Raw genomic sequence first — 15,537 nt, 5'->3', positions numbered from 1 at the left:
CATCATTGTTTGTTGTTTCTTCCATGAATATTTGGAAGTAGCTTTCCAAATGAATGTTTTGGAGTTTTGTTTGCTTTTGACATTTACTTATTATCTTTTTTAAAACTGTAGTCAGAAAACATACTTTATGTGATATCAATTATTTGGAATTTGTTGGCATTTCTTAGGTTGCCCATGGTTGAAAAGAATGCATGCTTTCCAGCCAGACGTGGTGGATCACACCTGTAATCCCAGCAATTTGGGAGGCCAAGGCGGGTGGGTCACTTGAGTTCAGGAGTTTGAGACCAGCCTGGCCATAGTGAAACCCTGTCTCCACTAAAAATACAAAAAAAAAAAAAAAAAGCCTGGCGTGGTGGCATGCACCTGTAATCCCAGCTACTCGGGAGACTGAGGCAGGAAAATTACTTGAACCTGGGAGGTGGAGGTTGCAGTGAGCTGAGATTGTACCACTGCACTCCAGCCTGAGAGACAGAGTGAGACTCCATCTCAAAAAAAAAAAAAAAAGAAAAAAGATCGCATGCTTTCATTGCTGAATGCAGACTTCTATATAGGTTCTTTAGATCTAGCTTATGACCTTTTGCTCAGATAATTTTTTGTTTAGTCTCTCAATTTCTGAGCGAGATATCTTAAAATCTACTCAGAATGGAGACTTATCCATTGTTCCTTGCAATAAGTTTTGCTTCTAATATTTTGAGGCTATGTTATTGAGAACATATACGCACATAATTATTATACTTTATTGGATTGTACTTTTTATCATTAAGTAATAATCTTCATTACTTCTAAACGTTATCTTTGTCTTAAAGCCTTTTGTCTGATATTAACAGAGCCGCAGTCCTCTTTTGTCGGCATTTTCCTGATGTACCCTCTCCACTCTTTATTTCCTAGTATGTGTTATTAAATTGTACCCTTTATAGGCAGCACAAAGCTAAAAGACAAAAATGAAACAAGCAACAATGATATAATAATTTACACGGGTTTAATAGTATCTTGGAACTAAACTACCAGTCACTAATAATAGGGGAGACTGTTTCTTGTGTTTTTGTTTTCACAGTCTGTGCAAATTAAAACCTATTAATATAATTAACAAATTTTTTCACCATTGCTACTTGATGTCCAGTTCTTCCTTCTGGATTCATTTTCCTTCTTACAGAAATACATCTTTTAGTACTTTTTCAGAAAGGGTTTTTGAGTGACAAATTTTTCTCAGACTTTGTCTAAAGCCGTTTCTGTTTCACCTCCATGCTTGAATGGGATGCTTGACACTTGTTTTCCTTAGTTCTGCTGTCTTCTTACCTGTTGTTGCTGATGAGAAGTCTCTGTCAGTTGTTGATTTTTTGTTGTTAACGATCTGTTTTTTTGTTTGTGTGCGTGGTTTTTTGTTTGTTCATTTTGTTTTGATTTCCCTTTTGTTGGCTTTTAAGACTTTCTCTTGGTTCATAGTATTCTTCAGCTTCTCTTTGATGTATCTGTGTATGGATTTTTTTTTTAATGTGTCCTCTTTGAAACGTGCTGTCCCTCCTGAATCTGAGAGCTCAATTCTTCCTTTAGTTTTAGGGAGATGTCTTCCAATAGCTCTTCGAATACTGCCTCTCCCCTATTTTCTCTATTCTCTACTTCTAGAACTCCTGTTAGATAGTTTCTTATCTCATCCTCCATGGCTTTTCATCTCTCTCTCTCTCTCTTTTTTTTTTCCTCGCCATGCAGATACTGTACATTTGGACTTCACATCCACATCTAGCACAGGATGGGGGTCCCAGTTTCTCACAGGGGATTTTCTTTCCCGCCCCCCCCAGAGCCCTAGCAGCAAGCTTCCTTAAAGCCCCTCTCTGCCAGTGGATAACCTTTTGCAGTCACTTTTCATGAAGAAGGCATTTATTTTAGAGGCCAGCCTTACCAAAGTGAGGGATGAGACTCAATTGTAGCTTCCTCTCTTTGTCTTGTTTTTCTTCTTCTGGAAGATAACGTTAATAATAGCAATAATTACTGCTTATTGAGCACATGATTCTACACTGTTCTAAGCACTTCACATGTAGATTTCAATTGATTCTTACAATAACCTTAGAAGGACAGGTGCTATTTATGATCCCCCTTTTACAGATGAGGAAACTATACCCAAAGAGGTAAAAATCACACAGCTTGGATTTGAACCCAGGCTTATCTGTCTCCAAAGCTCACTCCTTTAATCACTATGTGACACAGTTTTCTGGGTCAAGATTATCCATCTTTCAGCTTTCAGGGAAAACTTTTTAAAAATAAATAAATAGAAGATTATCCACCGTGCCGTTACTGGATGGATTAGCAAAAATTATTAAAAAGCATCCAGTACAGAATTGATACTGAAAAAAATGATAGCTCTGATTGTTATGCAATATTATAGTGTATTACTGATTGCAATGTTAGGTGATTAATGTTAGAATATTCATAAAGGCTGGTGAATGGATGGGTTGGTAAATGCTGCTGTCTGCGATTGGAGTTGCACACTCAGGGTGTTTCAAACTTCTACAGGGCAGCTCAGTTCTGGCACCAAACCAAATCCCCAGGTCTACTCGAGGCTCCTCAGCAGTGGCTGCCAGGAGGGCGAACATAAGGCCTGCTTTGCAGAGCTGCGGAGGAACTTCGTGAACATTCGCCCCGCCAAGCTGAAGAACCTGATTCTGCTGGTGAAGCACTGGTACCGCCAGGTGAGTTGCCCCTGGCTCCTCCCAGGAAGCCGCCACTGTCATGGCAACCACCCCAGCCAATCAGTTCCTCCCCTACACCCATGTCTCCCCTCCTTGGCTTCTTTTTTTTTTTTTTTTTTGAGACGGAGTCTCGCTCTGTCGCCCAGGCTGGAGTGCAGCGGCCGGATCTCGGCTCACTGCAAGCTCCGCCTCCCGGGTTTATGCCATTCTCCTGCCTCAGCCTCCTGAGTAGCTGGGACTGCAGGCGCCCGCCACCTCGCCCGGCTAGTTTTTTTGTATTTTTTAGTAGAGACGGAGTTTCACCGTGTTAGCCAGGATGGTCTCGATCTCCTGACCTCGTGATCTGCCCGTCTCGGCCTCCCAAAGTGCTGGGATTACAGGCTTGAGCCACCGCCCCCGGCCTCCTTGGCTTCTTATTGGTCATCCAAAGCAAAAGGACCGGCCTCCTCCATCCTCCATTTCCTGCCCAGATCTGGAAGTCACTGTTAGAAAAAATCTTTTCTCCGTCAACTCTAAAGTCCTCATTTCTTGTACCTGGGGTTCACTGTCCCTCTTTAGCCCATCCACTTCTCTCCTTTGACACTGCAAATGTTTTATATGATTTTCTCCCACCTCCAAACTTTTGCTTATGTTACTCCCACCACATCTCTATTTTTGGAAAAGAAAACTCCGCTTTCTGGAAGCCTAGAGCTGGCAGTGACCACCATATGGTAAGGACCTGTCCAAGACAGAAAAACCAGAGCACTTGAACAGAAAAGATCTGAACAGAAAAGCTGATGACTCCTTATGGGCTCCTGGATCAACCTGTGCCTACTCAAGGGCTTTTGGGTTACATCAGCCAATACAATCTTTCACAGCCTTTTTTTTCTTCTTTTCTTTTCTTTTCTTTTTTTTTTTTTTTTTTTTGAGAAAGGGTCTCACTTTGTCACCCATGCTGGAGTGCAGTGGCTCTAATACAGCTCACTGCAGCCTCAACCTTCTGGGCTCAAGCAATCCTCCTGCCTCAGCCCCCCAAGTAGCTAAGACTACAGGCATGCACTACTACACTTGGCTGACTTTTGTACTTTTTGTAGAGACAGGAGTCTTACCATGTTGCCCAGGTTAGTCTCTAACTTCTGAGCTCAAGTAATCCACCCACCTTGACCTCCCAAAGTGCTAGAATTACAGGTGTGAGCCACCGCGCCCCAGCCTTGCTGCCTCTTTTGAGTTGCACTAAATTCTGAGCATCCTTCGGAGTTCCCTTACTAAATACTTCTCTGAATTCTGACTTGCATTCATGCATCCCTATATTCAACAAACATCTATCGAGCACCTGCTATTACTAACTCTTGTGATGGACACTGGGATACCAAGATGGATACATTGCAGCCTCTATTCCTGTACAACCACCCTATGTTATGTGATTAATGTTAAAATATTCCTAAAGGCTGGTGATGGATGGATTCGTCAGTGCTTCCATCTTCAATTAGAGTTACACACTCAAGATGTTTCAAATTTCCAAATTCCTTGAGGAGAGACACTGGGCAAAAGCCACATCTGAGCTCTCAGTCTCACTGTATGACCTTAGACAAGTCACTACCCTCCTCTGAACTTCAGTTTACCCACCTGTAAAATGAGAAGCATCAGCAAGTTTCTATTCTTTCTGCACTTCTGTTTTCTATATTCCCTTCCTGCCCCAAGTGCTTATGGCCATACTCAGCTCACATCCACTAATCACTCATCTTGGCCTTGGGTGACACAGGTTGCGGCTCAGAACAAAAGAAAACGGCCAGCCCCTGCCTCTCTGCCCCCAGCCTATGCCCTGGAGCTCCTCACCATCTTCGCCTGGGAGCAGGGCTGCGGGAAGGACTGTTTCGACATGGCCCAAGGCTTCCGGACAGTGCTAGGGCTCGTGCAGCAGCATCAGCAGCTCTGTGTCTACTGGACGGTCAACTACAGCACTGAGGACCCAGCCATGAGAATGCACCTTCTTGGCCAGCTTCGAAAACCCAGGTGAAGACCCGCTTCCCTTTGCCTGGCTTAATTATGCTTCTCCTCCCCACCGTCACCCTGGAGTCAGTCATCCAGGAGGGGTCCAAGGTAGGGTTTGGGGTGGGAATCCCGCTTCTCACTCTGCTTCCCTCTGGACTCTTTGCTGAGGAAATGTGGACATAAGGAGTCCCAAAAGAAACCAGGGCGTTTTATTAGCATGATAAAATAGTATTTCTCGGTTGAAGGGACCACCCAATAGCTTTCCAACCAAGGCAGCCAATTGAGTCTGCTTCTGCATTTGGGCAAGACTGAGCCAACCCTGAGGTCCTGACACTCTTTCCAGCCCTCACACCCCTTTTCAGCCCTTCCACCCACCTCCTCTTTCACTGACTCCCACCTTCCCCACCCACCCTCTTGCTGTGCCCCCAGACCTCTGGTCCTGGACCCTGCTGATCCCACCTGGAACGTGGGCCAGGGTAGCTGGGAGCTGTTGGCCCAGGAAGCAGCAGTGCTGGGGATGCAGGCCTGCTTTCTGAGTAGAGATGGGACATCTATGCCGCCCTGGGATGTGATGGTAAGACGGAGGGTCCTGGGGGCAGAGGGCCCTGCCCCTGCCTTCTAGTCAGGTTCCCTTAACCTGCCGGTGCACCCATCCCCCGCTGCTAGGAGTGTTGGCTACTGACAACTCATAGCCACCCCTTCTCTGGAGACTTGCCTTCCGTGAAATGCACAGATTGCTATGTCCCAGCCAGTGCCTGAGTGACACGGGGTTACAAAAGGCCCAACTTTGTCTCCAGGCGGAACCGACTCTGATACAATTCACGGTCCAGCGCTCCCTGTGGGATCAGGCAAACACTTGTCTCTGGCTGAGCACCCAGCTTTGCTGAGACTCTTCTCCACCCTCTGCTGCTGCCCTTGTTCCACTTCTCCTCCAAGCACTGCCCCAATTAATCATATCCACAAGAATTCCCACCGTGGGCCCTGCTTCTAGGAAAACTGAGACATAAGCCACTTGCAGCTCCCAAAAGGACATGATTTTATCACTTTTACTATTTTGCAGCAGGGTCTCATACCCAGCGTTTAATACTCAAGACAATCCATTGAGACTCGGGCTTCATTATTGCACTCATTTAAACATGGGGAAACTGAGACTGTGTATTGATGCTAGAACCAAAATTCAATCTCAGGTCCTTCTGATGCTACCTCAGAACCTACCCACCAGGAGAAGGAAAGAGGGACATGGGAGACAGTGGGAGTCTTGTCCTCAGAGGACATCAAGGGGCAGGGCTTGGGTGAGCACTGGGAGTCCCGTCTCAAGCTGGCCCTGCCTGGATTCTCTCTGCAGCCAGCCCTCCTTTACCAAACCCCAGCTGGAGACCTCGACAAATTCATCAGTGAATTTCTCCAGCCCAACCGCCAGTTCCTGGCCCAGGTGAACAAGGCTGTTGATACCATCTGTTCATTTTTGAAGGAAAACTGCTTCCGGAATTCTCCCATCAAAGTGATCAAGGTGGTCAAGGTGAGTCCTCAGAGAGCTGTAGGCAAGCAATGTCCTGCAAGCTGGTGATCTCTCCCAGCCCAGGGCCAGGCCTGACCCACTTCCGCCCTCGTAGCAACCAGTAAAAAGCCAGGCATAGAGAAAGAGCCAGAAAGTGATCATGGGGGGATGGCAGAGAGAGGGCCCAAATATGTCCAACAAGTCCTTTTTGGTTGCTAGTGACACCCAACTCGAAAGAGGCAGCAAAGGAATGTACTGACTGATGTAACTGGAAAGTCTGGGGGTAGGGCTGCTTACAGGCATAGCTAGATACGGGAGACCAGGCAGCATCCTCAGGACTCAGTTTTTCTCTCCAGTTCTTGGTTTTGCTTTTTAATGTCTTGGATAGGCCCTTAACATATGGTGCTCTTTGGCAGCTCTTAGCTTCCAGAAAGGGGAATTTGTTTTTTCTTAAAATTCAAATAAAAGTCTTGGAATTGAGTCTCATTGGCCTGCCTTGGGTAACTTATCAACCCCCAAACTAATTACCGGGGCTAGGGAGACATGATGCTCTGGATGGCCAAGACCGGGTCACACGGTGAAGTGGCCCCCGCCTAGACCTCATGGGCTGAGTGTGGGGTAGGGGTGGTCCCTCCATAGAACACCAGGATGCTGATCCCAGGTGGAAAGGACACTGGGGGTGTACAAAAGGTCACACTGTCCACGGCACTGGATACAGCCTTAGTCCACAGTTGGAGAGACAAGTGAGACCCAGATCGGCTCAGAAAGAGTGTTAGCATAAAGTCAACCAGTGAACAGTGCCAGGGATGCTGGTTTGCTGTGTGACCATAGGCATGCACCTTCCCTTCTCTGATCCTCACCTTCCTGATTTCTAACACTTGAGGAGAGTGCCTTGGCTCACTGGTTCTCAACCCTGGCTTCCCTGGCTTGACCTTGGAATCACAGTTTTTAAAAAATATGCTGATGCCCAAGCCCCAACCCAGGAAAACTTAAATCACAGTCCTGTGGGGTGGGAGCCAGCCGTTGGTCATTTGTAAAAGCCTTCCAGGTACAGACAGCCTTGGGAGCTTCCGGCCCAAAAAAACAACCAACAAACAAAACACTTCTCAAATCCTCTCCAGTCACAAAACATGATGGAGTGAGAAATTTTGCATTTGTTGAAGGGTTTAAACTTACCTCCTGCATGCTTCTTTTTCTTACAGTCATACCAGATTAAAGATGTAACAGAGAGGTTAGGTGACTTGTCAAAAGTCACACAGTAGGTTTTCTAACTCATAGTACAGAACCCACAGGCAAAAGGATGCCAAGCCATGCTTCAAGGGTTGAGCCACCTGCCATGTCCTCTCCAGGGTGGCTCTTCAGCCAAAGGCACAGCTCTGCGAGGCCGCTCAGACGCCGACCTCGTGGTGTTCCTCAGCTGCTTCAGCCAGTTCACCGAGCAGGGGAACAAGCGGGCCGAGATTATATCCGAGATTCGAGCCCAGCTTGAGGCATGTCAACGGGAGCAGCAGTTCGAGGTCAAGTTTGAAGTCTCCAAATGGGAGAATCCCCGTGTGCTGAGCTTCTCACTGACATCCCAGACGATGCTGGACCAGAGTGTGGACTTTGACGTGCTGCCAGCCTTTGACGCCCTAGGTGAGGTGCCCTGGCATAGACCTGAGAGGGGAAAATACAGAGGCAGGCCTGCCACGCACAGTTGTAGAGGCTGCACAGCGCACAACCAGGCCACATCTGTTCCCGTCATTGCAGGCACTGTAGTTGTGTATGTTCATCACAACTTTCCTGCAAAGTATCTAAAGAAGAGAGTACCTTTTTCTAATTTGCACAGGCACTCTGTGGGCTAACAGTGGCCTCAAGCTGGGTTCTAGTCCCAGCAATTCCACCAATATGCTGGATGACCTTGAACAAGGGACTTCCCCATCCTGAGCCCCAGTGTCTTTATCTCACATCTGACAGTAAGGACACTGATGTTTCTTGCACATTCCAAGCTTTGAGTGGTTTGTGTGCCGTCCACCTCCTCCACCTGCTGCAGATCTGTTCATTCAGTTCATTCAATACATGCATCTACTCTGTGCCCAGTGCTCTTCCAGGGACCAGAAATAAAGCCTTGAACAAAATAGACACAACTCTCTTCATATCTCTTCAACTCTCAGTTTGGTTAGCAGTTTTCAGAGTGAGAAAATCCCTTGTATCTGAATTGATTTAGTTTCTGAGTTTGAGGGAGCAGGTAGCCAAGGGAGGGATTCATGCAGAATTTTGTTTTAAGAGACAGGGTCTTACTTTATCACCCAGCCTGGAGTGCAGTGGGGTGATCATGACTCAATGCAGCTTCGAACTCCTGGGCTCAAGTGATCCTCCCGCCCTAGCCTCCTGAGAAGCTGGGACTACAGGTGCATACCACTACGCCTGGTTAATTTATAGAATTTTTTGTAGAGATGGAGATCTCACTAAGTTGCCCAGGCTGATCTGAAACTCCTGGCTTGGATCCTCCTGCAGTGGCCTTCCAGAGTGCTGGGATTACAGACGTAAGCCACTGCACCCAGCCCAGAAATGTATCTGAATCTATTCAGTTCCTCAGTTCAGAGAGCGAGAATTTGGATATTAAGGAATGCCTTTAAGTGCAATGTAACCAGAATGGTGATGTCAACTCCATACGTAGCTCTGTTACTTGCAGGAGGTTGTAAGACTGAGGCCTCCCCTCCCCCAGTTAGAGAGAAAGATAAGCAAGTATTAGAGAGGTGTTAAAGACAGACTAGCTCCCAGCTGAGACTTTTTCCAAGACAGGTAAGCAGATGGTTTGAAAGGGAGCAGAAAAGGGAGTAAGACTGTCACCAGGGATTTCACGTGGGTCATGCCACATCTGTGTTCCACCTAAAAACACCCTGTGGCCTCCCAGTGGATCCCAGACCACCCTTAGGAAAACACCCAAGAGGTAGGAGATCTCAGAAGTCCTTTCTAAGTTGGCCCCATTGGGACACCGTGGGAACCAGAGCGATGGTAACCGTCTCCCCACCTCCAGGCCAGCTGGTCTCTGGCTCCAGGCCCAGCTCTCAAGTCTACGTCAACCTCATCCACAGCTACAGCAATGCAGGCGAGTACTCCACCTGCTTCACAGAGCTCCAGCGGGACTTCATCATCTCTCGCCCTACCAAGCTGAAGAGCCTGATCCGTCTGGTGAAGCACTGGTACCAGCAGGTTCGGCACATGGATGGGCCACCTTCCCCAGCAGCCCCAGGCTCTGCCTCTGGAGCACTTTCCTGGGAGGAGGCAGGGCCCAGCCCTGGCCAGGAACCTGGGTTGGTGGAGCAGAGCAGAAACAGTGCTATATCTCAGCTGTGGGACCTTAGTTTTCTTATCTGTAAGATGGGGGTGATAAAACTATGTTGCAGGATATGATGGGATAATGCATAGCAAGGCATCTGGCACATGTAGTGCTCAATAAAAGTTTTGGGGTTGCTTTGTCAAGTCCAGAATAGTCCCTTCTGTACCTCATCAGTGCCAATATAAACCAACACATCTTTGTCCTCGTTCTCCAGTGTCACAAGATCTCCGAGGGGAGAGGCTCCCTACCCCCAAAGCATGGGCTGGAACTCCTGACTGTGTACGCCTGGGAGCAGGGCGGGAAGGACCCCCAGTTCAACATGGCTGAGGGCTTCCGCACGGTCCTGGAGCTGGTCACCCAGTATCGCCAGCTCTGTATCTACTGGACCATCAACTACAACACCAAGGACAAGACTGTTGGAGACTTCCTGAAACAGCAGCTTCAGAAGCCCAGGTTTGGGTCTCCCCCAATGTTCCAGAATTTCAGACCGGGGATCACTCACTCTCCCCATTTTCTAGATTGCAGAGCAGAGACAGGAAAACACTCTTCCTAGAACTGATTCCTTTCTAGAAGTTATATTCTTAGCACCTGAGGGACAAGCAGTCAATTTTCTGGTCACCCAGGAATAGGGTTGCCAGATAAAATGCAAGACCTCAAGTTAAATTTGAGTTTCAGATAAACAATGAATAACTTCTTAGTGTAAGTATGCCCAATACCATATATGAGACATAATTATGCTTAAAAATTATTCACTGTTTATCTGAAAATCAAATTTTACTGGGCATCCTGGTTTGGTGGTTGTTGTTGTTTGTCTGTTTATTTTTGTCGCCCAGGCTGGAGTGCAATGGTGTGATCTTGGCTCACTGCAACCTCCGCCTCCCGGGTTCAAGCAATTCTTCTTCCTTAGCCTCCTGAGTAGCTGGGACCACAGGCACACACCACCATGGCAAGCTAAGTTTTGTATTTTTAGTAGAGACAGGGGTTTCACCATGTTGGCCAGGCTGGTCTCGAACTCCTGGCCTCAAGTGACCTGCCCGCCTTGGCCTCCCAAAGTTCCAGGATTATAGGCATGAGCCACTGTGCCCAGCCTTGTATTTGCATTTGTTAAATCTGACTACCCTACCTGTGAACCCACCCAGGTGCCATAGGCATGTTTCATTCTTTGGGATTTTGCCTACCTCGGAAATGGGTACAGAGGTCACAGAGATGCTTTTGCAAACTCAGGATGCATCTCCAGCCAGTGGGTAGTGGCTACTTAGAATGATGTGTGGAAAAAGCTTCTGAGGTTGTAATTTGACACAGCTGGACAGAGCAGGCTAACCAACTAGTGGTGAACAAAGGTTGAGCATCCCAAATGCAAAAATTCAAAATCTGAAAATGCCCCAGAATTTGAAGCTTTCTGACCACCAAAAAAAATGCTCAAGGAAAATGCTCATTGGAGCATTTTGGATTTTCAAATTAGGGATTCTTAACTGGTAAGCGAAGAGTCCAAAATCTGAAAAAATTCGAAATCCAAAACACTTCTGGTCCCAAGCATTTTAGATAAGAGACACTCAACCTGTATCATGGATGCAGGAAGGGAAAGCTGTGGAACCAGTGCTGTGATTGATTAACAATGCCTCCTCTGAATAAGGAAGGGGTAAGCGGTAGCACTGTGGTTGGTTAGTAATGTTTGCCTGAATACAGAATGGCAAAGTGGCCATGTGTGTCTTATTTTCTATACCTGCCCTGTAGTGTGTGCTGGGAGCACTGAGGAATCTCTGAGCCTGGCCCTAGCCCCTGCAAAGTGTTAGGTGAAAAGGGAAAATAGTCCAATCAGTGCCATAGGTGGACACTGAGATGTTGCCAGGAATAAGACTGACCCTGGGTGGGAATTACAGGCCTATCATCCTGGATCCGGCTGACCCGACAGGCAACCTGGGCCACAGTGCCCGCTGGGACCTGCTGGCCAAGGAAGCTGCAGCCTGCATGTCTGCCCTGTGCTGCGTGGGACGGAATGGCATCCCCATCCAGCCATGGCCAGTGAAGGTGAGAGATCTGTGGTGTCAAAGGAAGTACCCTTTGCAGGTGAGGGGGGAGCATGGCCAGGGGAGGGACATGACTCCTCCTAAATGGGCAGGACCCAGTGATGGCCCCAGGTGTGCCCCTGTGCTTCCATTTTGCCATCTGGCTATGTGGTCTCAGCTTCTGCAGAAAGGATGGGGTTACCAACATCTCCTATAATACTTCCCTAGGCTGCTGTGTGAAGTCAAGAAAATCAGTGGTCCTACTGGATGAAGAGAAGATGGACACCAGCCCTCAGCATAAGGAAATTCAGGGTCCCCTGCCAGACGAGAGAGATTGTGTGTATGTGTGTGTGTGTGTGTGTGTACCCATGTATGCATGTGTGTGTTTTAGTGAATCTGCTCTCCCAGCTCACACACTCCCCTGCTTCCCATGACTTGCACACTAGGATCCAGACTCCATGGTTTGACACCAGCCTGCATTTGCAGCTTCTCTATCACTGCCTTGACTCTATCCTGCTTCCCACGACCACTGCTGCTTCCCAGCCAGCTGAGAATGCCCCCTCCTCCCTGACTCCTCTCTGCCCATGCAAATTAGCTCACATCCTTCCTCCTGCTACAATCCAACCCTTCCTCCCACTGGCCCCTCCTTCTTCCCAAATCTAAATACTTTATATAGGGATGGCAGAGAGTTTCCATCTCATTTGTCTGCCACAGCCATTTGGTACTGGCTACCTGGAGCCTTATCTTCTGAAGGGTTTTAAAGAATGGCCAATTAGCTGAGAAGAATTATCTAATCAATTAGTGATGTCTGCCATGGATGCAGTAGAGGAAAGTGGTGGTACAAGTGCTGTGATTGATTAGCAATGTCTGCACTGGATGCAGAAAAGAGAAGGTGCTCATAGGTTTACAGTGTATGTCTGGGCTCTTGAGGAGCCCTCTGAGCTCAGTTGCTAGCAGGAGAGTATGCCCATATTGGCTTACTTTGTCTGCCACAGACGCAGACAGAGGGAGTTGGGACATGCATGCTATTGGGACCTTCTTATTGGACAACTAATTGGATGCCTCTTCATGGGAGGCCTCCTTTTCTTCACCTGTTATGCTGCACTCCTCCCTAGTTTATACATCTTGATGCTGTGGCTCAGTTTGCCTTCTTGAATTTTTATTGCGTTCCTTTTTTCTCTCCTAACATGCTGAGATTCTGCATCCCTGGAGCCTAAACCTGAGCCAGTGGCCAAACAGCCATGCTCAGCCTTTTTCTCTCTGCCCTCCAGAGCAAGGCCCACCAGGTCCATCCAGGAGGCTCTCCTCACCTCAAGTCCAACAACAGTGTCCACACTAGTCAAGGTTCAGCCCAGAAAACAGAAAACACTCCAGGAATCTTAGGCAGAAAGGATTTTATCTAAATCACTGGAAAGGCTGGAGGAGCAGAAGGCAGAGGTCACCACTGGACTATTGGTTTCAAGATTAGACCACTGTAGCCGAATCAGAGGTCAGAAAGCCGCCACTGCTGCTGCTAATGCCACCACTGCCCCTGCCATCACTGCCTCACATGCACAAAACTGGAGTCGAAACCTAGGTTACATTCCTGCAACCACAAACATCCATCAGGGATGGCCAGCTGCCAGAGCTGCGGGAAGACAGATCCCACTGCCCTTTCTTAGCAGAATCTAAATTACAGCCAGAACTCTGGCTGCAGAGGAGTCTGAGACATGTATGATTGAATGGGTTCCAAGTGCCAAGGGGCGGAGTCCCCAGCAGATGCATCCTGGCCGTCTGTTGGGTGGATGAGGGAGTGGGTCTATCTCAGAGGAAGGAACAGGAAACAAAGAAAGGAAGCCACTGAACATCTCTTCTCTGCCCCACGGGAGTGTCTTAGACAGCCTGACTCTCAACAAACCACTGTTAAAACTTACCTGCTAAGAATGCTAGATTGAATGGGATGGAAAGAGCCTTCCCTCGTTATTGTCATTCTTGGAGAGAGGAGAGCGACCAAGGGCAGCTCCTCTGATTCACCTAGAGCCTGTTCTCTGCCCTGCTTGGCTCAGCCTACAGAGATTAGAGTCGGTGAAGGGACAGAGGACAGGGCTTCTAATACCTGTGCCATAGTGACGGCCTCTATCCCTGTCCCCCGTCTTGGTGCTGAACCAATGCTAAGGGCACCTTCTTAGACTCACCTCATCGATACTGCCTAGTAATCCAAGGCTAGAACTCTCAGGACCCCAACCTCCACCTCTTGGATTGGCCCTGGCTGCTGCCACACACACATCCAAGAGCTCAGGGTCAGCTCTAGTGGGCAGCAGCGACCTGCTCTGCCAAGGTGTCCAGCAGCAGAGTGGCCCTGGCCTGGGCGTTGCAAGCCAGTGATGCTCCTGAGTAGACCAGGTGGCGGGTCGCAGTTGGGTGCCTTCCATTCTCACCACACAGACTCTGGGCCTCCCCGTAAAATGGCTCCAGACCTAGGGTAATTATGAGATGGTGGGAACCAGGGCAGCTCAGGTGCATGATACAAGGAGTGGTTGTCATCTGGGCAGGGCAGAGAGGAGGCCTTGCTGATCTGAAAAGGGGTGTATTTCATTCCAGGCTCTCAGTCTTTGGCAATGGCCACCCTGGTGTTGGCATATTGGCCCCACTGGAACTTTTGGGGGCTTCCCGGTCTAGCCACACCCTTGGGTAGAAAGACTTGACTGCATAAAGATGTCAGTTCTCGCTGAGTTGATTGATAGACTTGTCACCCTAAAAACACCCACATATGCTTTTCTATGGAACCAGATAAGTTGACACTAAAGTTCTTATGGAAAAATACACACACAATAGCTAGGAAAACACAGGAAAAGAAGAGTGCTGAGCAGGGCCTAGTCTTAGCCAATATTAAAACACACTATGAAGCCTCTGATATTTAAACAGCATAGCGCTGGTACGTAAATAAACAGACCAGTGCATTGGGTGACTCTCTCCAAGACTCTGGGGAAAAAAGTAATAAAAAGCTAAATGCAATCAATCAGCAATTGAAGGCTAAGTGAGAGAGCCAGACGGCCTCCTTGGTGGTGAAGGAGGCTTGCATTTCTTGCAGCCAGAAGGCAGAGAAAGTGAAGATCAAGTCCAGAACCGAATCCTAAGAAATACAGGACTCCAAAGAAATTGGTGTGTGCGTGTGTGTAATTTTTAAAAAGTTTTTATTGAGATATAAGTCAATACCATAAAGCTCTCACCCTTTTAAAGTGTACAATTCAGTGGTGTGAGTATATTCGTAAGATTTATACTTGGTGTCTATTCATAAAACTTATATGCAGCATATTCATAACTAGAGCCATATCACAGATGCATTCATCATAGTAATTCCAGACATTTTCATCACCCTAAAAGGAAACCCTGAAACCCATTAGCAGTCATTCCCCATTCCTCCAACCCATTCTCTCCCTAATCCCTAGAAACCGCCAATCTGCTGTGTATTTCATCTATTGCAAATATTTCATATAAATGGCATGATACAATATGTGGTCTTTTGTGTCTGGCTTCTTTAACTTAACATGTTTTCAAGATTCATTCATGTTATAGTATATGTTGGTGTTTCATTCCTTTTTATTACCGAATGACGTTTCCACTGCATAAATGGACTACATTTTGTTTAGCCGTCTTCCATTGATAGGTATTTGGATACTCTCCACTTTTTTGTTATTTTGCTGCATTTTTTGCTATTATGACTAATAGCTGCTATGGACACTCTTGTATGAGATTTTGTGCGGACATATGTTTTCATTTTTCTTGGGTATAAAAGGCGGTCCACAATTGATGACCCCATCATAAGCCAAGGAGCATCTGTGTGCTGTATTAATCAGAGTTCTCCAGAGAAACCGTGCCATTAGAATAGAGAGAGATGTATAGAAAGAGATTTATCATGAAGGTTTGACTTGTGTGATTATGGAGTCTGAAAAGTTCTGTGATCCACCATCTGCAAGCTGGAGACTCAGGAAGGCCAGTGGTTTCAGACCAATTCAGAAGGCTGAGAACCAGGAGATTGCTGGAATAAGTCCCAATCCAAGTCTGAAAGCCTAAGAA

At 47.3% G+C, this 15,537-nt stretch overlaps 1 protein-coding gene across 2 annotated transcripts in view; it reads left to right on the top strand.

The window, feature by feature from the left end:
• The window catches only part of LOC105493729 (2'-5'-oligoadenylate synthetase 3), a 28,430-nt gene extending 13,456 nt beyond the window's left edge, over window positions 1-14,974 (top strand). The window contains exons 8-16 of one of the 2 annotated variants that reach the window (XM_071071027.1): window positions 2,509-2,684; window positions 4,426-4,676; window positions 5,085-5,229; window positions 6,001-6,174; window positions 7,503-7,788; window positions 9,173-9,348; window positions 9,690-9,928; window positions 11,356-11,503; window positions 11,710-14,974. In XM_071071027.1, the coding sequence (XP_070927128.1) occupies window positions 2,509-2,684; window positions 4,426-4,676; window positions 5,085-5,229; window positions 6,001-6,174; window positions 7,503-7,788; window positions 9,173-9,348; window positions 9,690-9,928; window positions 11,356-11,503; window positions 11,710-11,721 (1,607 nt within the window). In that variant the 3' untranslated portion in view covers window positions 11,722-14,974. Of the gene's footprint in view, window positions 1-2,508; window positions 2,685-4,425; window positions 4,677-5,084; window positions 5,230-6,000; window positions 6,175-7,502; window positions 7,789-9,172; window positions 9,349-9,689; window positions 9,929-11,355; window positions 11,504-11,709 lie in introns of those variants that run through there. The other variant, XM_071071028.1, reaches the window with a different exon arrangement.
• The last annotated feature ends 563 nt before the right edge of the window (window positions 14,975-15,537 follow it).

This window comes from Macaca nemestrina, chromosome 10 (assembly GCF_043159975.1).
Source record: "Macaca nemestrina isolate mMacNem1 chromosome 10, mMacNem.hap1, whole genome shotgun sequence".
Taxonomy (NCBI): domain Eukaryota; kingdom Metazoa; phylum Chordata; class Mammalia; order Primates; family Cercopithecidae; genus Macaca; species Macaca nemestrina.
Note: the sequence above shows the minus strand (reverse complement) of the source record. Positions and strands in the feature narration are given on the sequence as shown.